Genomic DNA, 26413 nt, shown 5'->3' on the forward strand with positions numbered 1-26413 from the left:
CACAATGTGACAAGCGAAATGTCTTGGCCACATTGTCTAGAACAGTAGATTAATGTTGGGTCTTGATAAGATAAGATCATTTTTGGGTGATGTTGAGTATTATCAGTGATTCATTAGAAATTTTCGCAAGGCCTATCCTTTAGGTGTACTAACTAGGATGGGAGTATTGTTTGACTATTGAACAAATAGGAAAACATGTTTAAAGAATTAAATGTATGCTTTATATTTTCATGCATCCTTGATTATTTAGATTGGGACAAGGAATTCCACATGCATGCATACACCTCCAATTTATCTATTGGTGCTACTTTGGCATAGGAAGGAACCCAAGGGTTGGATCATCTATTGCTCTATGCTAGCAGAATATTATTTAATTGAGAAATAGATTGTACCACAAGAGAGGGGGAGGCTCTTGGCTTGGTGTATTTAGTACAAAGTTTTGACATTTTTTATTGATCATCTAACTTTGAACAAGCCCGTCATTCATGGTTGGGTGAATAGATGGTTAATGCTATTTATGGAATTTACATTTAAAATCATTACTTGCCTAGGGAAGAATCATGTTATAACAATCTAACTCTATAGGGTTAAGTTTGAGAATGTGCTTGAAGGTTTTGTTGGCTTGTGGAATGGCATGAGCCCAACATAGGTATCGAAGGGATGATTCCTCTTTTGAAGGAGATTAAGGATTTTCTTGAGGTCTTTGGAGTACTATTTCTCAATTTTGTAGGATGACTCAAGGGAGATGAGATGTCGTCGAACAAGGGTTTGGTAAAAATTCATTTGAAAGTTTTAAAAATGTTAAGTTTTAAAAATGTTAAGTTAAAGCTTAGTTTGAAGGTCGGTTGTATTTGTTACAATGCATGTAAATGTCAAAATGGATCGCAATGTACACTAAACTAAATAAACGTAATGCATACATGAACCACTTATGGCAAGCTAATCTATATTCTACCCTAAATATTGATAAAAAAGGCACAAAAGAATAAATGTTAGAGAGATAAAGCTTGAGTGGTCCCAAGAATGAGCATTGTGTTGCAATATGAACAAACTACAAGTTGATCAAGCTTATTACCAATCTGTAGTTGCACAAATGGAACGAGAAGTGGTGCTATCTTCAAAAGAAAACCTTAATTGCACAACATCAAGACTGTCAAACATCATATACGTGTCTAGTAAGAGGGATTGAAAACCAAAAATTGATAGTATTTCAAAAGTTTATTCTTTGTATTAATATAAAATGGCTTCATTACATCAAGCACAAGAAAACCCTTAAGAGAATCGGACTCCACTAAGAATCCTAGCCGAAAAATACTAGAAAAGAGTTGTAGAGCTCTTCCTCATCAAAAAGCTATCTCTCTCTATCTATCACTCAATATCTTCTTAGCTTTTTCCATCCCATGTAATTACATCATGTTTTCAAAGAAACCCAAAAAATGATTTTACACTTGTGGGTCATTCTGAGATTTGTACAATCATAAACTAGGGCCATGTGCATCTCTTCATTTGGTACCTTGAAAGTCATGAGAACAAGTGTCATAACCCCTCTTTGGACATTGGATTATTGTGATTAAATAAATACGATAATTAAAACATTTATTAATTAACATTTATTAATATTGGAAAATCGTCTCATTTATGAGACTTCACGATTTTTCCTCTAAAGTGAGAGGGTTGTCATAACCCCACATCCTGGTGATGTAATTAATACTAGTTTTTGTGATTCTTCATCATAATAATAAATTATCATTTATTATGTAATTAATCACGAGGAGACAGGGGGACGAGTTTTGGGGACTGAAGGACCATGCGATGTCCCCATCGTAGTGTAAACAGATAACATTTAATAAGTTTGTGTTCTGGAGTGGCAGTCCTGAATCTCTAAGTAGTTATAGTTTAGGAATAAAGATTAGAAACTGTGAAGTCTTATAAATAAGACAGTTCCCATAACATTAGTTTTCTTATTCCTCAAAACAAAGGCAAGAAGATGATAGAATAACATTACCAATGATTCATGAAAAGATAAGTAGTAGTCAGACCTCCAATGGGAAGAGCTTCGTTGATGGACCTTCATACACCTACCATAAAATAGTTAGCATCGTAGTATAAAGACTTGCAAGCATCTATGGAACATAAGATGAATCTAAAAGACACACATCCTCCAAACATGAGGACTACAATCATCCGCACACCTGCTCACAATCATACAATTTGATGTATGAATCCCAAAGGATCAGTGCATAAAAAGATAAGGTCATGAGCAGATCATCTACGGATGGATTGTATAACCAGGATTGACAAACATGTAATCAGATATCTCATATTCCATATTTATGTATTACAAATCTGTATCACTGAATTGTGATCAGCTTGGAATGGGTTGAAGAAAGAATAAATAATATAATCGATATATGAAGACATCAAACCAGATTGAAGATATTTATCTACAGTCCCATATATATATGAGGATGCCGATGACTTTAAACTCATGGAGCTGTGTATTCAATATATAATCAGATGAGAGATCCATAATTTGATTAAGGCATACATCTTTGCCAAAGGAGGATCCGATCATATTAGTGCTATTCATTGTCATCGATTTCTACTTAACAATAATATCACTTATGTTCAAGGGAGAACCAAACCGGTAACAAGGGGATTTTTCTAACTAAACAATAACAATCGGTTATTGTGTTGAAGAGGTGCGATTATGATCAACAAGCGAACATGTGCTAATCCAAGAGACACATCCAACCGATTATGCAAATATATAATTACAATCATTTCTCCCTCGAAGGGGGGGAATTGGATATTTTGTTTATAATCCAGTTTGGATCGCTCTTAAAGAGCCATTGCCGTAGTCACATTATCGGGAGCACAAATAAATCGTTTCATATCAGAGACAACCCCTCTGTTGCAAGCATTGTCGCCTATATCAGACATCGCAGCATTTCAGAATTGCGTAAATATATCAGCATATCAGATACAACAATTATTGCTATAAGCAATAAGCAGAATTGATTGCACGGATTGAAAGATTGCATTAGAAACAGCAACTATATTTGTATAAGCGATAATTAAGGATCAGTCATTATGATAAGAGTTACACCAGAGACAGCAATTCGTATTGCTATAAGCAATACCATTATATCTCATTGCATAGTTATATTGCCACATTAGACATTCAATTTGTATCCCTTATCAATATAGGTGAAAGGGAAAGTTTAAGGACATATTATTCACTTAGCATTCATTTATATTGATTATAATAGAAAAAGCAAGTGACATTAATTGATTTATACTATTGATTATATAATTGATGTTATAATTCGATATTATAATCTTTAGTGAGTTAAGAATTTGGAGTATTTGTCTCTTAAGGACTAATAATCGTAGAAGGGACATTACAACAAGCATGGAGAATGTAGAACCAATCCTGTGGGAAGTATTGTTCTCTCTAAAGGTTGATGGTTGAAGCTAGAGAAAAAAGCAATAACATTCCTCCTCTTTTTGTTCTTGAGATCTCTAGGGTGCCACAAACCATGCTTTCATTTACTTCATCTACTAGATTATCCATTTTTGAGAGTAGAGCAAACATGCTTTTGAATCAAAACCATGAAGCAATCAATTAAATCTAAGTTTAAATGTGTTGTAATAGCATACAAATATAAAAAAATTTAACAATTAGGTTGCTACAGGGTTTGAATGTGCTAAAAGCTGAGGTAGTACATGTGGGTGGGTGAAAATGTCACTTGGATAGGAAAAATTGCCATTGATGATGCCTTAAATGTGCATAGGGATGTCATTGCTTCAATGGGTTGATTGCCAATTTTAATTGCATGGAAAACATGTTTCCTGCTAGTTTTAAGTGGACGAGTGTGTATGTGGATGTGGTGAGCAGGGATTGGTCAAGGAAATATTGTTGGCAAAAGGTGGAAGTGCAAAAGCTAGGAGCAGAAGTGCAAAGTGCAACGGTGCAAAAAAGACCCACAAGTCCATAAGACAAGATTGTGGAGAAGAGTAGAAATGGAGGGTGGAATTGCATGGAGGTTATTAGGTCGCAAGAAGAGAAAATTCTTCAAACAAAGAAGGTGCAAAAATGCAGGATCCGAAAATTTGGTAGCAGTTTGCAAGATTGCAGGAAAAGAAGGAAAGTCTGCAAAGTAAATTTGCAGAATTGCAGAGATTAGTTTAGTTGGTAGTTTTGCAAACTACACATGGATCAAGTAGTTGTGCAAAGACTGTGGAGGATGCTGAGTAATTTTGCAGTTCGCAAACTGCAAGTGCAGAGAAGAGTTTTGCAAAGGTTAGGGAAAGTGAGATATGGATGTGCAATGCAGTTTCATTGTTTGCTAATTGCAAGTAGAGCTGAGTGTTCTACAAAGGCTAAGGAAAGCAAGCATGTAGAGATGTGAAGTAGTTTTGTAGTTTGCAAATTACACATGGAATGGAGAGTTTTGCAAAGGTATGAGACAGCAAGGAGAAGTCCAAAGCAGTGTCACAATTTGCAAATTACTAGTAGAACAAAGAATTCTACAAAGGCTAAGGAAAGTGGGAATGCTAAGGTGTGTAGTAGTTTCAGAGTCTTGAAATTGCAAAATTGCATGAAGACTTCAAAATTCTTCCCAATCATACATTAAATTACTTTACTTAAAATTTCCTCATTTTTGGAATGTAGGCCCACATGGAGGTTGTCTAAGACTTGGCCAACTCAATTTTCAATTTGACTAACTAACAACTACACGAATTAATTATATATCTCAGATCATATGTCATTGGGGGCCCTTACGAAACCAAACCAAATGAGAGGCACAAAAGTCACATTGTAATGTCCCCTTCTTACTTTTAAGTTTACTTTAATAAGTATACGATCAAGGGTGGCAGCCTTGATAACAATCTTTAAATAGTTAGATATTAGCAAGACATTAAGGAATAAGGAAATTGTGAAGTCTTATAAATAAGACAGCTTCCTAGTAACATCAAGAAAAATAAGATACTGATCTCAAGATGTGATTACTTCAAATAAGATAAGTAAGGAGTGATACACTGTCCATTCACCTTAAATAATAAAGATTTGCAAGCATCCAAGTTATCTTTATGATTGCATCTCAGGTCTGATCAGAGACACAGTATTGATTTACAAACAACAGTAGATCGATCATCAAGTCAAGTATCATCACAGCGAGATGAGAGTACAAGATCCGATAATCCTCATCATGGAATAATAGCTATATATGGGAGAACCGATATAAGACAATAAATGAATCTGTGAAAGATGATACAAATTACTGATTAGTGATTAGTTTGGTATGAGATATGCATAGCATTAATAACATAGATGAATAACAATAATGAAATCGATAATCATTATGCAAGGAAACAATGTTGCCATCGGGTTCCATTAAACATAAGCATTGATCACCAATTACTATTCATTATGCCCTATTAATCCGATTAAAGATTATTTAAGAATTGGTTAAAGTTAATAACAAAAAGATGCAATAACAAGGGACGTCTCTATTCTCCAGAGGGACACAACCAATTGAATGTGTGGATATATATTCACAATCATTGGATTCTCCAAAGGACGCCGAATATATTATATCTTGTTTCTTTATTCCAGTTTGGAAGAGCTTGAAGAGAGACAGGCCAAAGGCCCAATATTGTGTGCATAATCTAGTCAGTGATATATATCAGAAACAGCACCCTCATTGCATGGAGTTCAATTAACAATCAGAGACAACAGTCATCTCTCATCAGAATGAGTGATTAAGGAGCATTAGCAACATAGTTCCATTGCCAAATCAGACAGCTTCACAACATATCATATAATTATTGCAAGTTATTATATTCATCTCAGATACAGCAGTTATATCGCTTCAAGCGATAGTACAGATCAGACATCGCTTGATTCAAGTGATTGTATCAGAAACAGCAATCCATATTGCCATAGGCAATATCACCTTATATATCATTGCATTTTTACCTTGTCTTATTTGATACATCAAGTAATTACCGCACTCAGTGCAAATATTCATCAACTCACTTAAGCAAACCTCCAATTATACAAATCAGAGAGAACAAGTGGCATTGAGCATTGTCATATCTTATATAAGGGCATTCATATTTCAATTACATAAATTTATTGTAAAAATCAGATATTGTCAGTTAGAAAATTAAAGTTCTTGTTCCAATAGCCATAGTTATCCTAAAATGGGACATTACACACATCAATTGTCTTGATGCTAGGACTGTTACACAAAACTAAAGGTTCAAGATTACAAACACAGAGGGGTTCCTTGATTTTACCAAAAATTAGAGATTTTGCAAGGGCACTAATATATACAAAAGAAGACTTTTCGCAAGCTTGTTCTAGATTGCTATGTTATTGTCATGGAATGAGAACATTGGAGAGTGCTGTACATTTTCGTTCTAAAGAGGCATGCAACTGATAAAGAGAAAAAGATAGGCACTAAAGGCAAGGGCGTTGCAATTGGTCAATGGTTGTGTAAAATGGGACTTGATCAAGTACTATGAAGTTGCGTCATTTGTGAAGGTGCTTACTTCAAGAAACACACAAAGGCCTAGCAAGTTGCCACATAGGACTTGATGCCATGGCAAGGAAAAGAAATGGGCTAGCAAGTGGCAAACCATTCATCGTGATGTAAAAAAATGGGCTACAAGATGATATACATGTCAAAAAATTGTAAACTGTAGATGGCAGATATGCCGTCGGTAATTAAATAAATAAAACTTGCTGTTAGGTTCAATAAATGGCAAATGTAATAACCTTTTCCTCCTGAGAGTCAGTTGGAAGTTGCTGACGGTTGGCGACCTTAATCAACCTTCGGGTAATATCTCTCTATATATTGTACCCAGGGAAGGAATGATGTACTGTTGTTATTACATTTTGGAAATAAAGCTGATCTTTCTGCCTTATGTTTTTATGTTTCATATGCTATGTGATCTATATTCCTGTTATTTGTTATACTTTATTTTGTTTACTTCTAGTTATTAAAGACATACCCCGTCGGGAGTAAACATAAACCCTTGAAGAGAGATTTCATGTGTTTATGGCGATCTCAACCATAGGAGTTATTCAAAGAATGCAGACTAGACTTTATTGGTCCATTGAAAATAAGAAAAATGTACTCTTGGAAGTATATAGTGGTAGTCACTGAATACATGACCAAGTGAACTAAAGAAAATGCCTTGCTAGATAACAATGCTTAGGGCACATGTTAGTCTATTTATATGCATGTAGTTACCAGATTTGCTTTTCGATCCAACATTAAAAGCGATTGAGTGGGGCACTTAGTGAATCTTGTGATTCAGCTTATGAAAATAAGATTCTAGATTTTTTACTCCCTTGCTAATGGTCAAGTAGAGGACATAAACACAGTACTTATATGATATATTGATTATTCAAAAAATTTTGGGGTTAAGGTAAGCATTTGTAGAATGATTGCTAATAGTATGATCGGCAACTAAACTACATAATGAAAGTGAAACCATCAAATAGAGACCCTTGTAACTGATGTATGATTAGGAAGTTGCAAGAACAATGGAGTACATTGTTCCAAACTTTAGGATCTTAGTGGAGAATCAACTAGGGAATGAGGAGAGTTTGAAAGTAAGATTATTGAAACTTAATAATTTGAACAAATGGTGAATAATGGTATAATGGGCAATCAAAATGTTGCTACAATGAAGGAAACACTTGCAAGACAAGCACTTACAAAGATTGGAACTTTGGACTTGGTGTGCTAGTGCTTAAGTAAATGGGTAATGAGAAATTAAACCTCATAAGATCAAAGAAATACAGATTCAAAGCTAGTTGAGCAGTGAACATAACTAAGGTTCCAACGTATTCTTTGTTGGTGAAAATTCTAGCTTTGATAATTATGTCATGGATGCAAAGTTCCAAAAGAACATGCGACAGGAACATCCTCTTTAGCAGGCAGCTCAAGAATCTGGCAAACTGCCTCATACAAAGCAAGTTGATGTCTATTTGTTGTTGGCTAGGAATCCGACTCTTTTTTTTGTGTGGACGATGTAGTTAGTATAATAAGAACTTGTTATAATTTGTTAACATTTGTGTAGTTGACTTATTTTGTGAGTTGATAGTTAGCTTTTGGTAGTTATTAATAATTAGTGATAAGTACCAATGGGCCTGGTCTAACTGACAACTGTTGTGCCTTAGGAATAGAATTGTCATAATCAGGAAGGGCTCTGATTTGTGGTTATCCTCCCTGGTCTACATTCATTGCAATCAAACACTACCACCAATAAAGCTACTGTGTTTTTCTTATACAGTCAATATGTATATACTGTTCTTTATTTGTATATTATTGCAGTTGGTACTGTTGCAGTAAAGCAAACAGTTACTGGACTGGTCAGCAATTTAAGATAAACTTGTAACATATTTAGTTTGTCTTGATGAGCCATCTTATTTCTGTTTGTCTCCTAGTTTAAATGATAATAATTCCTTCTGTTTCTTGTGGGTCTTCTATTTTCAATTTTGTCAAGAAAGATTGAGCAAAATGGAACATCTAGCTATTCAGTTTTTTTGTGGGTTTCTCTTTACTGACTCATAAATATAAATGTTTGTTTCCCTTGTAGCCACAAAAAAATTAAAAAAATATGCTTGATGGTTAATCTCCCCAAACAGAAAATCTTATTTCAAATCTTTTTTTTGCAATCCAGAGGAACAGGCACGGGTACTTGCACCTAATGAAATGGAAGTGATGAAAGATGCTGATGGAAAATTGTTTTGGAAGAAAAAAAATCGTCATCATCCCTTGTATTGTTGTGTGACACTAACCCTTCTTGCAGAGATAATCAATTCAAGGTAGAATATTGTACCTTTGTGGACATCTTCTAGCAGAGATATGTACTTATATAGGAGCATACAATGTGCTACAGAAATTTCTTTAATTTATGCTTAAATTTATTTTTTTTCGTTTGATGTTCTAATGGTTAATCAATAAACATATTTATAGTAAAAAAAATATTTTTATGTGATGGGAAATGTAGCTTCTTGCAAATCTGCAACTAAATGTGTAATTTCTTTTTGAACATGCATAATTATCTGGAATAATCTTGATTTCTGCAATGTCTCTTTGATTTACAGGCTTTTTACAACTGTCCGAGATTCTTTAGGCTTGACTTATGATGTTTCATTTGAACTTAACCTTTATGATAGACTGAAGTTTGGATGGTTTGTCATTTCTGTAACTTCAACTCCAGCCAAGGTGTGTGGCCTATTGACTTTGTAACAATATTTCTTCCTGTTAATTGTTCTCCACCTCAGTTTACTTAATTTGAACTAAGTAGCAGTAGGAATTGTATCTTGCAGGTTTACAAAGCTGTGGATGCATGCAAAAATGTTCTTAGAGGTCTACAAGGTAGTAGGATAACTCAGAGAGAGTTGGATAGGGTGTGTACTCTCTTACCTTCATCTCTTTTCTCTAGTGGATTTGAATTTGGATTTATGGAAATCCCCAACACATGGCATGTACCAAAGTGTGATTAAAAAGGAAGGAAGGACAAATAAGAATGTGTACAGGCAGATTTAATGAACTTAACGAAGTAAATGAAATAATAATAGTGCAAGTGCAGTAAACTCTATTATAGTTTGATGGTAATCATATATAAAATCTGAAACATCCTAATTGGAAGAAAGAAAAGATAGGTATGAAGAAAGGAGACACTGTATAGATAAACTGACAAAGATCTAAAGAGGAGAACAAGCAATGGGCCTCCAGTGACTGAGGAAACTAAATGAAAGTTATCCCAGGTGAAATAAAGGAACAATTAAAAAGGTTAGAGGGAGATATTTTTGTAGAACACAATTCTTCTACTGAGGGGAGGGGGGGAGGTGGGGAAACCACCCAATGAAGTTAATGCACAAGAAATACGTGGAAACCCAGGATGGGAAAAACTACAGCGGGAAATGCTGCTAGGACCTACTGTCCTAATCCAGCCTCACAAATAAATTTGATTACAATGTTTAAGGGCACCAACCCTAAGGAATCACGAATCCCTTGCTAAAGAGCAGTAACTCTTGCCATCATAAACTCTTCAATCTGAGCACCAACCCAGCATCCTTGAGGCACCAACCACAGGATGTTACAAACAAGTTTTTACAAAATTTAAATCTGTAACTTCAAACTTCACAAAAACGATGATGTACAATTATAAATTACTGCAAACTGAATTACTTAACCAGTCTGATATTTTGATCTGAATTACAAACTTCACAAAAATGATTATGTACAATTATAAATTACTGCAAACTGAATTACTTAACTCTTCAGATATTTTGATCTGAATTACAAGACACAAACAACTTCAATCTTCTGATAAATCTGCCTTCTACAAGTTCTGTTCACAATTTTTTAGTTAACTCCATCAAACACAATATGAATTTTTGTACTATCAAATCTTGTTCATCAATTGAAACAATATATGCTTTAAACACTGTCAAAATGAATGATTTGCATATATATACTGTATACCTTAGAGTCTTTATGTTTGCAACACTGTATACCTCATAATCTTTATATTTGCAGCATTCTGTACTTGATCTTGCAGACCATGGTAGTCTGAAGAATGTTTCTTAGCAATCAAGAGTCCTATAAACAATATATCTTGTAAGGCATGTTTCTTTCTACAAAGCAAACAACATTCAATCACTCAGAGTTATCCCAATGGCAGAGATACTTTTCTGCATAGCAAAATCTCAATACACTCCGAGTGCTAACAAATGATATTTTTCAACTATTTAGCAGCGATACATGCTCAACACACCTTTTTCTTTACTTAAGCATTCACACTCCACCCTCTTCATTCCACATCAGATATAATACTCCTTTTTAATGATGCACGCTCATAACTTTCATCGAACTTATATGATATGTCTTTATTTACAAATCTCAATCACACACAATCTCTCCATCACACCACCAAACTCTTAAAAAATCATCTCTATCGGTGAATAGTTATGGATTGGTTTCAACCACTTATAACGGAACACATAGTTATAACCAAATAGCCACTGAACAACCAAATGGTTAATCATATAAACATCAATCTTATGAGCATCTAATTGATTGAAGATGTATTTATAATAACAATGCTGTCGGTATGTACAGGTGGCTTTTCTGGTGAAGAACCCAACTCTTATATACTCAAGGAAAACAACACATAACTTGCTACTATGTTTGAATATTCATGTCGTCGGATTCTCTGCTTCATCAAAGAGTTCCGTATAACTTGATGCTCCACTGGTAAAAAGAAAGAAAATACAATGCTACGATAATGTTATCGAACACTGTCATTTACATATGTAATCACCGTATTTATCGCTGCTGGAAATTAAGGAGATCCCGATATTCAATGAATGAACGTATACAATGTCCCCTTAGCCTATTTTAATCATACCCTTGATCACCATGCAATGTTCCGACTTGTCAAAACCCTGTCAGATTATTGCCACGCAAGTGGAATTATTCAGATACCAGAACTACAACGTTATTCAGATATGTTTATGTTTGTTCTGCATTTTTCTGTGATCTTCATCTACATTTGTATAGTTCATGCTTGTTCTGCATTTGTCTATTTATAACCAAACTAGGACTCCTTTTTTCAAACACTTCTTCACATTACATAACTTCTGCATCTATACAGTATCATCTCTGCAACTCAACATTTGGACATCAATGACAAATTTTCTAACAGTTCTAACTTTGATAGTTAAGGGAAAGATTATATTGATGTCTACTAAATGGTCAAAGAAACTAGTAAGGGTACAGGTGAAAAACATTGGAAAAATTCATGAATAGATAGTCTAGAATACATGGACAGCAATGGGTTTCAGGGAGAATACAAGAAATTTCTTTGAAGCCATGTCTGCGGTTTTTAAAAGATTAATACATGCAAGGAACTGGCAGGGATGGTAGCTGGAACAAGAGCCAAATTCCCCCTAACACTTTTATTTTAGCCAAAAATGTCCATAGTTGTCATTTGCACATGTAAGATTTGTTTCTTTTCTAAACAAAATGCCATATACTTTATCCACAATCATTGTCAATATCAAAATACAGGTAATTATATCAAATTTTACAATTTATTCATTTTTTATGCCTACAACATCAATTTAATCAAAGAGGAGAGAAACAAGACATTGTTGCATAATTAGTACTTTTACACTAGGTGGAATAAATTTGTGGTCGGCAAGCAAAAATGCTAGTTTGGGTATGGCAATTCGCTAACATTTTTTTTCCCCGCATTTGGTACAAGTGAGCTGGACCTTTCAAAATATATATAAAATATAAAAAAAGGGCCATAATTTGCATACATAATTGAAAATTAAAGACATGACACAACTGGTAATTGATAATTTAATGCTAAGTGTTAATGATAAATCAAAACAGTTTACATATATTCAAAATAGAACAATATTCAATGGTTAGTTAGGTAGTTAGTTTCAGGGTTAGTCAAAGTTTTCTTATTTGAACATTTTAGTTTTCCCTTTTTTCAATTTAAAAAAAAAAGGTTTTAGGGTACACTCGTATGGTCTTGGACTATGGGTCCAGCATGTGTCTATCTTGGGTTCTTCCTGGTTCATTGCCTGATCCACAGTTGGGTGGATCCAAAGTCCATGGCTGTACCCAGGGAGTATGCAGAGCAGAACCCATACCTGGTATGGACCTAGTAGGGCATACCATGTAACACAATTTGTATGCATTGAGTTGACTGTTGATAGAAAACATTGTTGTCTTACCATGAAGGAAACGAAGAAGAGTCTAGTTACTTCAAATAACAAAATATTGACATCTTCTGACTTGTAATAGAAGGTAAGTCATTCAAAATTATGTACATAAGGCAAAAATGATCATGGGAAAATGATGTGAACAAACTAGTCAATCAGCGAGTCCTGAGGGAAGATAAATGGGAAAGTGGTCAATAAGGCCACTTCTGTGACCAAGTGTCTCAGAAATGAATATTTCAATGTTGGTTCCAGCATAGTTGAACTACTCGCCAAAAGCAAAAACTTGCCAAGGCCCAAAAAAAAACTCGGCAAAAACTCAGCAACTTAAAAAATTGCTTAAATTTAATTAGAAATGCATTTTTTTGGCAAAATTCAATGAGGAGATACATCCAAAGTGTCAATAAATGAGTACGCAAAAGAAACAAGCTGAGTCTAGATATATTTGATTCATTTAAATGCAAAATGGGTGCAAAATGACATCCTCTTGTGGAATGTTGATGGCTGATAGATTGAAACAAAATGAAATAGCAAATTGTTCTTGTAAAACTAAAAGTAAATACTACATCAAAACATTTCATCTTCCTCTTCCCAGCTCTAGTGAAAACCAGGGGAGAGATAGAACTAGAGGGTCTAGTCCTAGGGAGTCCGATGTGGCTTCTCCACCTTGCCAAAATTAGGTTGAGGGTGGCACCCCTAGCAGGGGTCTGAGGGTGTGAGAGAGAGGGGTAGAGAGATAGGTCTAGATCTTGGGGGAGAGAGGAGAGAGTGAGATAGAGAGTGGTAGAGAGGGGGATAGAGGAAGAGTGATAGGGAGATAGATAGGTCTAAAATTCGGAGCAGATAAAGTGAGTGAGATAGAAAGAGCGAGAGAATGCTGATAGGAGCCTATTGATTACTGAAATTTGATTGTCTGAAAATTTAAAAGATTTTCTAAAACGTAGAATTTGCATTATAACTCCTAGAGAGCTGAAACCACTCTCAAACATCCTGCTAATATATACATGAAATATAACTTAAAGTATAAGAAACTTATACTTAAATGTTATATTTCATGTATATATTTTGATGAAGAGAATGAGACTGATTTGAAAAAAAAAATTAAATAATTTTTTGACGTGTTTGGGCCTCATTGTTTTATGCAGCCAAGTTTTTGCTGGAAACTCGCCGAGTTTTTGTGAAAAACTCATCAAAAAATCGGCAAGTTTCTTCTGTGAGTCAATGGCGTAAATACTCGCCGAGCAAAAAAACTTGTGAGTTTTTCAAAACTCGTTGAGTACTCAGCGAGTATTCCATCTATGGCACTGGACTGAACTTTCCAGAAACTAGTTTGAATGGTGTTAAGACTATTGTGTGATTGTTTACTTTTCTTTGTAAGCTTACCAGAGTTAGGTAGAGTTTTCTTTTTGAAGTTGAGAATCAAGTGATTTAAAAGTTCCATTGATATTCATATTGGAGTTATAATATGCTGGCTATTTCTAATTTCAGGTGGATAAGCTGTTGTCTTTCTATCTACTAATCTGGTGGCCATGTGTAATTTGGGGAATTTCATGGACTTTTATGATGCTATCTACTAATGGACTGATATGAATACTATCTAATAATATGTTGTGACCATGGAGTAAGCCAATGCACCCACCCTAAACTAACCCAGATCTGACCCTGCTTGCTTGTCACCTCACCCATAACCTTACTCTCCCTCCTCTAAATACTAAAACAATTATGTTCTTCTAGTATCGTAAGGTTTAATAATGCTAATGATGCAACTATGTAAAGGCTCTCTGCTATTATTGAATAGACCTCACAACTGCCCACTTATTGCTCCTTCAATCATTACAATCTTTTAGTGAAACATGGAAGGCAATGTAGATTGCAAGTTTCAAGTTTCAAGTTGTTTCTTGGGAAAACTCTCATATGGAGAAATATGATGGTTTGTTTGACTAGCTCCTAACTATGATAGGAAATAATATTTTTTAAAAATAATAATCATAATTATGTAAACCATTGGATATATGTTTTTGTTTGTTGATTCCAAACCTATTTGTACCAAATATGGATATTAAATTTTGTTTGTGTTGATATAATATTAATGTGTGTAAATATTTTTATAGAGACACTTCCACACAGTTTTGATGCTAGGTTCTTTGAGGGGATATCCTAGAAATGTCAAAATTTTCAAGGGAGGGGGCATGTTTGTAATATCCCCATCCAATTTCTGAAACCAAACAAGCTAAAGAACCTTGTATGGTCCAGGTGTGGCATGCCTAGGACATTTTCAGTTTAATCAGGTTAGCAAGAAGTAGATTGCCATCAAGGAAGGGAATAAACCGGTCGATACAGGCAGGGATTATCTCATAATCGCTGTCAAAGAAGACACTACAGATTGTACAGCCTTCTACATGATCACTGTCAAAGAAAATACTACGGATCGAACCCCAAATAAGAGACTCTCCTCTACCTTAGCGATGCCCAAGAAGGAGAATCCCTATCTGCATTAGTTAACTAACTAATGATAAATTAAGTTGTAATGAAAGGCATGATCTAGTCAATTATTGCAAAGGTTGTGAAAGTGAGACACAACTTCTCACATCATGCCCTATTGTGGAGTATTTAAGGGTAGTTACAAGTTCTTCCAAAGGCATGTAATATTTCTTTTCATTAACTTCTGTATCTCTACAGTGCTCACTTGAGCCAACTGACAACCTAGTGTAAGGAGGGTGATTGCCCATCCAATTGCAAGGTTAAAGGTGCGTGCACAAAGGAGATTATAACTGGAACAGCATCAAAGTTGCATAACAAGAAGGCTATATCAGGAGTAGCAACAGAAATTCCACTTCAGATCAGATTCATGGCCAAGCCAATCGCATGATCATAAAGATATAGCAGGGACAGCGATCCTACTGGATAAAGATCTGAAAGTATACTTGTAACAATATTACAATTAGAAATCTGAATTCTGATTCTTATATCAGAAACATAGTAAGTTAATCGCATGTTATAAAAGAGCCAAGTCAGGCACAGCGATCTTATATTTGGAAGTTCAAAAACATATCATTGTATCAATCCTACGGTAGTGAAACAGTACAATCGCAGTAAATTCTGCATACATGCATATATCATCAGACCACGTGTTCATTGGACTTTATATTTGATTTCTCTTTGAACAATAAGGTGGAATTTACAACAGATTCAAAGGCTATATTATTGCCTAGTAAAGCATCTAATATTCATATAAGACACACTGATGGAATCTTGTCTGAAGTCATTATACATTTCCAATCAAGTCCATAAGAAGCATAAGTGTAATTGTCTCATTAAATAGAAAATATAGTGGAAAGCCCAAAAGGGGACATTACAATGTTCTTGCAGAACATTGGTTAATCCTCATAATGTTGTTGGACTAATCACCAGCATTCCCCTTCGGATTCGGGACATGGACTGACTGCCTCATGTAGATCCGTTTTTCTCTAGCATTTGTATCGGGCGTTAACAAGTTGATCTTTTGGTGCAACGGCAAACGTGTTCCAACAATTGGCATCTGAGCCCTGTTGCGGGTTTGAATCCCCTCGGGTGACGCTAAGGGGGGGGATTGTTTATAATGTCCCCACTTTGAAATATAATTTAATAATAAAATTAAAATACAAAAGAATAAAAGTAAAAATAAAAATAAAATATAATTAAATATTAATACACTTATTTAGTACTGATTAATCATCCATTTATTTCTATCGGCAATATAATATGATTTGAATCAGTTAAGCAATATCTATTATGCCCCATCCTTGATCATCATATTTTTCCTAATCAATGAATATAACCTAAATGTAGCAATTAATTTATTATTAATTAATGGATGTTTATTAATTTAATATTTAATTTGAATATATGAAATAAATGTAATAATTATTATTAATCAATTAATTACTAATTAATGAATGTTTGTTTGATTTTATTATTAATCAAGTTATAGGTAATATGCAATGGTTTTAATGAAACAATATTATTATTAAAAATAATAACAATGGGCCAGCAATCCTCTAAGGGTCCCTCGTAGCCTTTAAAGAAGCCATTCCTTGAAACGGTCACCTCCTTTGGAAAGGTAGTGACTCTTCCTTAAATCACCACCTCCTCACCCTTATAATGCATCGGGAGGAAGGCAAGGATAGGGGGGAATAGGAAGAAAGAGAATGCCACAACAGGAAAGGAGACACACAAGAGGAAGCTCGATTGCCTTGGGAAGGCATTCACACAGGCATGAGAGGTAACTCCCTACCCGTAAGGGAGACAGCAGGTATGAACCATTACACTGTAGGTTCACAGTATAAAGATAATAACTTCAATTAAATTCATAGTATTATTGTGTGTTCACAGCGTGACAATGATAACTTTAATCACTGTATGTTCACACCATTAAAATAATAACTCTAATCAGATTTACAGAATCACAACGAATTAATATAAATATAACATGGTAAGATATGGGACTGAGCATACTCTAAACACTGTGAACAATTAATCAGAATATAGATAGAGATTAATTCTAATTCATTGAAATTTTATTCATTAATTAATAAATCTCTGCACTCTCAATCTTATTTGAATAAATGGAATCGATCAGATCAGATCAGAACTATTATTAAGTCACAGGCAGTAACATCTTGGTTCTTGGTGGTTCCAGACCAAGCTTTAGTTGACATTAGTGTCCCTCTATTGTAATCACTATCCACTAAAAATGTGATTCAAGGCCAGAATATAAGAGGGTCCCATTAGGGTACATTACATTGTTGGCCTAATCACTAACGTTCCCCTTTGGATTTGGGACATAGACTAACCGCCTCTTGTAGATCTGTTTATCTCTGGCGTTTCTATTGGGCGTTAACAAGTCAATCTTTTGGCACAACGGAAAACGTGTTCCAAGAGATGTCACTATTGATGTTGTACATATAAGTCACAAATGATCTGTTCTGATATCATGGAGGAGTTTCTATGATGTTATACAGTGGTATATTGTCACTTAGGTTGCAATACAAGCCCCTTTACTGTCTATAATAGCAATCTAAATAATTCAGCTAATAAACCTGTTCATGAAGCACATTGCAAACCACATGGATCTTAAGAGTACTAATCAGCATTGAGAATGATAAAGTTTATTTTTAGCTTTAATATCTTGAAACATAAGTATTTCAATAAATGTGAACATTCATCGTAATGAGGAGAATTAGCACCCCCGAACTAAATGAGATGCAAATTATTTGGTGAGTTGTTAAATGTGTATTGGAGAAAACTAAATGTAGGATAACAATGATAAATTCTAGTTTTTTATTTATTTGAGCATGTGACAGTCAAGGCTCAAACACTTACATCCATTTATTAAATGTCTATGTTTCAAACCCAATTGGTACGGGGGCTCTCTGAGCTGCCACAACAGATTGCCACCCCTAAGCATGTGCTACAGAAGCATCCACATCGAGGGTAGATGCATTCCCCACAAACTGAATAATTTTCCGACCTCATGTGAGAGTAGGGGGTCTTTTGCCATGAAAAACCATCTCCCTTAAAAAATGGTATAAATGCCCAATTCTGTCACCTCTCCATACTTCAAAAAAGGGTTTGCTATACCTAACCAGTCATTGATTCTATACAACTTATTATAATTCATTATGGACAGAAAGTGTGTCTATGATAATGCAAGTGTTCATACCAAGGATCAAAACAAGTAGTGAACATATGCCCATGTGTTGCAATGTGATAATGTGGGAAGTAGCTACTGTACTTGGTACTCAGCAGAAGTCTTGATGACCTTAATAGCTGATGCATACATAATTCATATCTCAATTGTTGAGGTTAGGTGCAATTCTTGGTCAATTTGATGGAATTGATATGCCTTGTTGCTTCCTAGCTGATGGTGGCTTTCTTATATAGATTACTGGGAACCTTTGATAAGCAAGTTAAGAATTCAAAGCTATTGTTATTACTTTTGATCATTAATTCATATCATTGAAAGCATTTGATTTAGGCACATCTTCAAGAGACTCTATACTTCATATCAGAATAAACCTTAATTATTTATTTTGTTGCAAAGAATGTAGGAGACGAAAAATAAATGTTTTAAAAAGTGTGTAATATTTCTTTAAAAAGGTATTAAAAGAAATTGTCTCTCATTTCTTGCAACAATGTTTCTTATAAAGATTCAATGTCCATTGAATATTCATTAAGGAAAACAGATGGCCATATAGTTGTGAATAGGTGTTCATTTGAGGATTTTTATTTAAAGCAATAGATAGATTGTTTCAGTAATTATTGATTACATAAGCTTCAGTTTAATGAGTAAAAGCAAAAGTTTAGGTTTTGGGGGTTAGCTTGATTGCAGCATGCTTGGGACTATTAATAGTGTTAATCAATTGTTGAGTGTCATCAACAGATCTCTTGGCAGACTTGAATTGAATTTAATGGATTTGCTAAATAATTGATCTTGTGACTTCAATATTATTATATGGGAAATAGAGGAAAATTTGGCACCCTAAATGAATCTTATATACTGCCACACCTCTTGCCTTAATTTTTCAAGTGGTTCCATTCCCTCTTTTTGGTTAAATTTCGGGCAGTGCCCTTTTTCATCTTAATTTCTTTTAGCCTTTGATGGTGAGTTTATTCTAGTTTGATAAATTGGCTGGAAATGGATTCTGCAGGCAAAAAGAACTTTGCTGATGAGGCATGAATCTGATATTAAATCAAATCCTTATTGGTTGGGACTGCTTACACACTTGCAATCTTCTTCTGTTCCCAAGAAGGTATGGTATTCAATATTTGTGCTGGAAAAATACATTTTTTGCATAAGATGTGAAACACCATTTCGTTGCTTAAGAATAATACTTGTCTGAGGTGAAACTCATTTAATGCTCAATTTGACCAATTAAATAAACATTTTAGTCATAGTTACCATATATTTCTCTATACTTCCCTTCTCTTGTCTAGATACATGTATTCTGTGCATCGGATACTGGATACGATGCGCCCGGATATGGCATTAATACCATATCAAGACATATTGATATACAAGCCTATTTTTAGGCAGTATCTTACATGTTTAGATATGGTAAGACATGCTGAATCTTTTTTAGGGTTTATTAAAAAACATACAAATTTTTTGAAATTGCAACAACAATAGAACTTAAACAGAAAAATTTAAAAACATGCACACACATATTTTTAAATCACTATAGAAACAAACGTAACAAAAGAAAATAAATATCCTCCATTAAGGGGGCTGGAGGCGACAACATCGAAAAAGTCAAAATAGGACAATTCCATATGAAGAGAATTGGCATCTTCCATCTCTGGAATTTCTTAACTTTGATGGTGTTGTTAAAGGGACTCCAGATATAGCAGGGGGTGGCTTTGTGATCAGGGATTCGTCAGGTTGAATGCTATATGGAGGGTCCCCATGTTAGCCAGGCACAACTTCTCCCATTCCAAGGGAGTGGTGTTGGTTGTCTAGTGTTGGTAGCCGTTGTTAGGCTTGGATTTCAGCTCAATTTGTTAGTTGTCTGAGTTTTTTTGTGTTGTTCATGGTTGTTGGTAGGTCCTCCTTTCACACATGGACACACACATGCGCGCGCACACACACACACATGCACACCCATGCACGCACACACACACACATCCATGCGCACACACGTACACACGCACATGAACACACACACACACACACACACACACCCACCCACATGCATACACACGCACACACACACACACACACATACACACAAACACGCACACACACACGAGTAAGTAGAAATTCAATTTGTGCATTAATCGCCAGACTCATTATAATTAGTCAATTTGTGTAGTTTATAAACCACTTTAATTTATTGTATCAGTTGGAATGCGTTTATGTTATATTGCAATTTAGAATGCGACTCTAAGAACTTGCATTTTAGATGACAGCATGTGCAAATATTGGCATATTAGCATCCTTGACTGAGTATGCAGTTTATATTACTCAAGCACAAAGTGGTAAAATTGCATGAGAGATTTCAAAGAAGTCTTATAGTCGAGCCAGGCAATACAGAGAACCCTACATTTCTTACAGAATAAATAAACTAAAATGTGTCATCATCATTTGTGAGGAAAGTAATTGGCATTAAGGAAGGCATGATGACTGAGTTTAAATTGCTGGAGAAAAGCAACAGCCAAATATGAATGTAGATAAATTATGTGAATGCAGAAAAAGTATGAGGTGACTCACTTCAATAGATAGAGCATAAATAAAGGCTTTGATTAGGGAAACAGTTTTGAACCTCTTGAAGAATAATTTACAAAAGCTCAAAAGTGCAGGCTTAGATTTTATTTATAGTAATATCACTTGACATACAGAGAAAGGCCTAAGTTAGTTTAGTATGCAACACGTGGCTCCTAATGGGAAAAATCTTTCTAGAATTGTGTGTTGGTGCTTTTTCATGTCATATTATTCGTCTTTAACAAGAGCATAAAAATATGCTTTTAGCTTTTTAATCAGTTTATATATTTGTTCCACCTTATAAATACATTCAAGTGTAGTTTCATTTCATTAATTTTACTTAATCAACAGACACTACGTGCACAGCCATTTGTTTTCAAGGAAGAGTGTAACTAAAGAGTTCTGGTCAAGTTTTTTTATTTTTTCTTTTTGCTTATTTTTTATCTTGGCAATAAAGTTAATACCTAATTTCATTGTCGTTATTATTTGACTTTCTATTGGAATTACACTGCAATAACAATTTATTTACAAGCAACACAGCTTTTTGGTTCCAAAGGCTATTCACATTCTTAAACTTTTTGAAAGCTGTAAATAACAATATTATTATGAAGGATTATTTTGATAATAAATATCTTCTGAAAATGTCTTACAAATTTTATATCTGTATCTTCTATAGTGCTTCCTCCATATCTTTCAAATGTTTGGAAGTTACTATATGATCATCTCATGTATGCAATGTGAACCTAGCTTTAACAATAACCATATCCTGGATACTAGACAAACTACAGAAAGAAATTTTGGAAATTTGAAATGTTTCCCTTTTACTCCATTACGAATGTTTGATTAAATGAAACAATTTGCCATTGATGGCTAATTTCGTATTTACTTTTTATCAGGATATTTCATGTATCAGAGATCTTGCTTCTTATTATGAATTTACAACCATAGATGATGTGTACCACACATATAGCTACTTGAATGTGGATGATGATTCATTATTCACCTGTATTGGAGTAGCGGGATCTCAAGTTGGCGAAGATACAGCCGGGGTAGAAATGGAGGAGGAAGGAGGTAACTTCTAACTTCTTGACAAACTGAAATTTCAGGAAAAGAATTTTGCAGAAACCTTTTTCTCTACAAAGAAAGTTACAATTTGGATAAATGTTATGTTTGCAAATGTCATATATAAAGGCCATTATTGTTTTAAAAAATCCATACTTATTAAGCAAGGTCAAAGGGCTGCATAATTCTCAGGAAGAAGGCTTCTGTCCTACTTTTTAGCATTCCTTTCTTAGCTGAGAAGCCAAACAACTCTTCACATTCAAATTACATGACTGAATCATGAAAAGTCAACTCTTTTGTTTACACTGAGTCACATTAGGATGGTAGCTGCTTTATGCAGGATGGGGAGGGAGGGTGTGTCTGCCTGAAAGATACCCGTTCAATCTGACTTTGTATTTTGATCCAAAACTATAACTCAACGATTGAATGATATTCTTTGAGGTGTTAAGTGAGCAGTTTCAGATATGCTCTTTTACCATATTTGCTAATTGAATGCTTTTGTATGAAGAATGCAGTAATAAACAATTGATAGAAACAATACATAAATTGTAATTTTAATACCATTGAAATGAACAGCAGCAGTAAATAATACTGAAGCTGACAGTGTAGTCCTAGAATCAATTACATCAATACATAATGGGAAAATTTGGGTCAACAGGAAAAGGTAGGCTGTACCTTGTATGTTCCCGACTTGGCAACTTTCTCCAATGAGCGCTAGGACCAAAATCGCCAGTATTATATGTGCACCACAATGGCAGTAGTGGATTGATGAAATATTATAATGCCCGCATTTAGAGTCGCTAGGCATTAGAGGCCATATGTCAGGCCAAACCAAGCTTGTATGAAAACAATCAGACACTGCTTGATTCAAGGATGAATGTTTCCTCAATCGCAACTGCGCTGCCTCAGATATAGCTTGATTCACATCAGCAAGTTCCAGTCTGAAGAATCCCCCTCGATGAAGGAATGGTCAACCAGAAGATTGTTGAAATCCGTCTGATTTCTCCAGAATGCTTCTGCATACCACACAAATATATTTCCGAAGGCTTCTGTTCCAATCTTTATATTCTCAATGGCAATATATAACTCTATCCCGGGGAGAACAAATATTTGATGCGATAGACATATTTTCTTCCTTCCGTCAAAACTTATAATAGTGCCAAAGGATAAATCAACCCCACACAACTATCAATTCGCCAGCCTTAGTATTTCTCTGTCAAACTTTAGCAAGCCACAATTTTAAGTAATGTTTGGTTAATCTACAAAGCCTTTATAAAATTAATTTGCCAATATTCAATGTGGCAGATAATATTATAGCAATGGCAGAACAATGTTGCATTTGTAATTTGATCAAGCACATAGACAACCAGCTCTCAATTATAAAATGTGACTTTATTTCTGAAACAAAGCTTAAACCTTACAAATTTGTCTCCAATGGAAACTTCACAAATTTGGCATCGATGTAGACTCCGTCTCGAATCCACCCCTTTGGGAAGAACTAGGTTTTCATCCAGCCCTTCTGACAAGCTCCTGAAGGTTTTCGTCTCCAGAAATCAAATATCGTTTATCAAATCAAAAGTATGCTTTACTTCTCCCAGTGAGCCTCCTTATAAAGTCCTCCAGAAACTTTCTAGAAGATAAGGTCGACTTGAACATTGGAAAACTTTATTTAATAAAGTGACATTATAATATTTTTTAGACTTTTAGTTTATTTAATTAAATTAATTAATATTAAGTCATCATTGGATATTTTATTTATTTTTGACAACTTAATAAAAATTAATCTAATTAATTGTCACCTTGCAAATTGGCGACATTATACTGCCAGATTTTTAATATGAATCTTTGTTCAAATTTGTGTCTCATTCTATCAGGGGACAACAGCTCGATGGACTGTAGAGTTCCAAATTTTATCGCATTTCATTGATAGCATTTTTATTTTTCTTGTAGTTTGTATCGCCGAATATATTGTTATAACCCTAAGATTTCCATCACATGGCTCCTCTTTGATTTTCTGCAATTTTAAATACTCATGCAGGTACATTCTATGCCATATGGTGTTTTGTTTTATGGCACTTCATTTTAAAAGGTTTATTGTTTTTCTTAGGAATCTAAAAATGTTGTACAAATAATGAAATGTACAGTCAGTAATCCGCTGTTAGGAATGTCAATAAAAAATGCAGATAATCATTTTCTGTTAACCTGAAAGAAAAAAAAGCTGTGATTATTCACTGTACCTCTAGATGTTCAACACTTATGAAGTTCACTTCTGACGTCAGAAAATAGCAAATGCCATAATGCAGTATTAAGTACATGAAAGAGAATCTTAGCTCTAAATTACAGTGACTATTTTGCTACCTTTTTAGGATCCAACCTAAATTGTGTGATTTCTTAAATGCGTTCTAGGTTTTTGCCTTTCTAACTGTAGACAATGGACTGTACACTAAAACTTATAACCATTATACTTGAAGTGCACTATTTATGTTTTTAATTGTTAACCATGTGACCACTTTTCAACAATAAAGTAGTATGGAAGAATTGATGATCACGGGTGGTCCAAGTGGTCATAATAACTGAGCAAACCCAAGAAGTATATATGCATGAAGAATCGACAAAACAAGAAGCATTATCAGAGTCATCTCATGGAATTTGATGTGATCTATAGGCTCTTTATAACTGGATCCAGGCTTGAAAAATAAAGTGGTTGTTATTCTTGTACCTCATTTTATAAGAGTTCTCTACGATATCCTAAGTGTACTGGGCAGTAATTTATAAGTGTTTTCTTTACATTATTGTGGATCAGGTAGTAAGGATCATCATCATGCACCTGCCATACACAAGGACAAACACCTTCTAATTGTTGGCATGCAATCTAATACTACTGAAAGAGGCTATCAAATAAGTAAACATTATATTGTGTATGATTCTTCCTAACATGATGCTAGAAAAAATTATGACTAGTATAAAAGTTCATTTAGAGAGTCTGCATCTAAGGTACTGCCCTCTATGCTGAGCAGTAGACATGAACTGCTTGCCTCACTTGATCAAGTATGCTATCAAAAATCTGATAAATCTCCCCAAGACTAGGAGAGTTTATATCAATATACCTGATTACCTCCACAACGGGTGATACAATAGAACAAATATATCTACAAACAACATTTAAAAAATTATAAGACATTAACAATATTAAAATTTTAAATTATATATATATATATATATAAAACAAAGTAGAAAGTAGAATACTAAAAACTTATTTAATTAAATAAAAATTACACACCTAATATTGTTGAAGTTATAGCTGGGATAGAGATTCAAGATGCATATCTATTATCCTCTCCATCGTCTCTTATTTATTTCGTGGCTTGAGTTACCTTTATCTATCTTGCATTGTTTCGTGGCTTCCGTTTTCCTTTCGATATTCTTCTTTGTTGATATGATCACTTTGGTGGCTGTCGGTGAGATGTCTATGTGGCTGTCAGTGAAATATCTATATGGCTGTCGGTGACTCTTCCTCTACCATTGTGGAGTCTCTTCACTTGCTATTCGATTCTTTATATACATCGCTCTTCTATTTTTGTGGGTCTTCTTCTTTAGCAGATGGATAGTCATATTGCTGGCTTCTCATTTTGTCTCGTAGCAAGTTGAGAGTATTGTCTATGAAGTCTGTCAGATCAGTAATATTATATGTTTTTTGTGTTCAGAGTTGTCAGACTTATGAAGTTTCACATAATGTATATGAGATGTATCATTTGGCTTCATTGTCATGATTGAGTTGTAGAGAATCAAACTTTCTTAGCGTGATTGATAGTAACCTGAAACTATCAATAGTTGTATTCATTTTCAGAGATTTAATAAAATTCATTTATGAGTGGGCTGGGTTTTTCACCCTCAGGTGGAGGGTTTTACCAGGATAAAGTTCTTGTGTTTGTGTTGTTCATAAATTTAGTTTTCTGCTATCTATTTATTCTGGTTCAAGTTTAACAAATATTGGACCACCAAGTGTTGTTAAGCAACCTTTCTCTCACCACCTTCTCTTCTTTTGCCTTTGATTGAGCTTTGTTTTTCCACTTGTCACAAACCACCATGGATTGTAGAGTACCTTGCACCTTCAGCATCCTCTCTAGTAAAGTAGCTAGTGTATCTAATCTCAACTGGTTTGAGGAATCTCTTCTTTAAATGAGATCGGAATAATGCAAGTGAAGTCTGACGGTTATATGTAAACATTTGTATGTCTCTTTGTTTTGGGTATTTCTGTCTTCACCTAATCTATTTTGTTAGTGTCTTTCAAAACATGCACACAATGTGGAGTCCAAAAAATATCTATGTAAATACTCTCA

General features: G+C 34.5%; 1 protein-coding gene across 1 annotated transcript in view; it reads left to right on the forward strand.

Annotated features, from left to right (window-relative positions):
* LOC131046859 (stromal processing peptidase, chloroplastic) overlaps positions 1–26413 on the forward strand; it is a 193716-nt gene that overhangs the window by 161671 nt on the left and 5632 nt on the right. The window contains exons 19-23 of the mRNA XM_057980653.2: positions 8707–8851; positions 9134–9254; positions 9359–9439; positions 19462–19563; positions 21908–22082. Of these exons, the coding sequence (XP_057836636.2) occupies positions 8707–8851; positions 9134–9254; positions 9359–9439; positions 19462–19563; positions 21908–22082 (624 nt within the window). The remainder of the gene's footprint in view (positions 1–8706; positions 8852–9133; positions 9255–9358; positions 9440–19461; positions 19564–21907; positions 22083–26413) is intronic.

Source organism: Cryptomeria japonica, chromosome 4 (assembly GCF_030272615.1).
Source record: "Cryptomeria japonica chromosome 4, Sugi_1.0, whole genome shotgun sequence".
In the NCBI taxonomy this organism is placed as follows: Eukaryota; Viridiplantae; Streptophyta; class Pinopsida; order Cupressales; family Cupressaceae; genus Cryptomeria; species Cryptomeria japonica.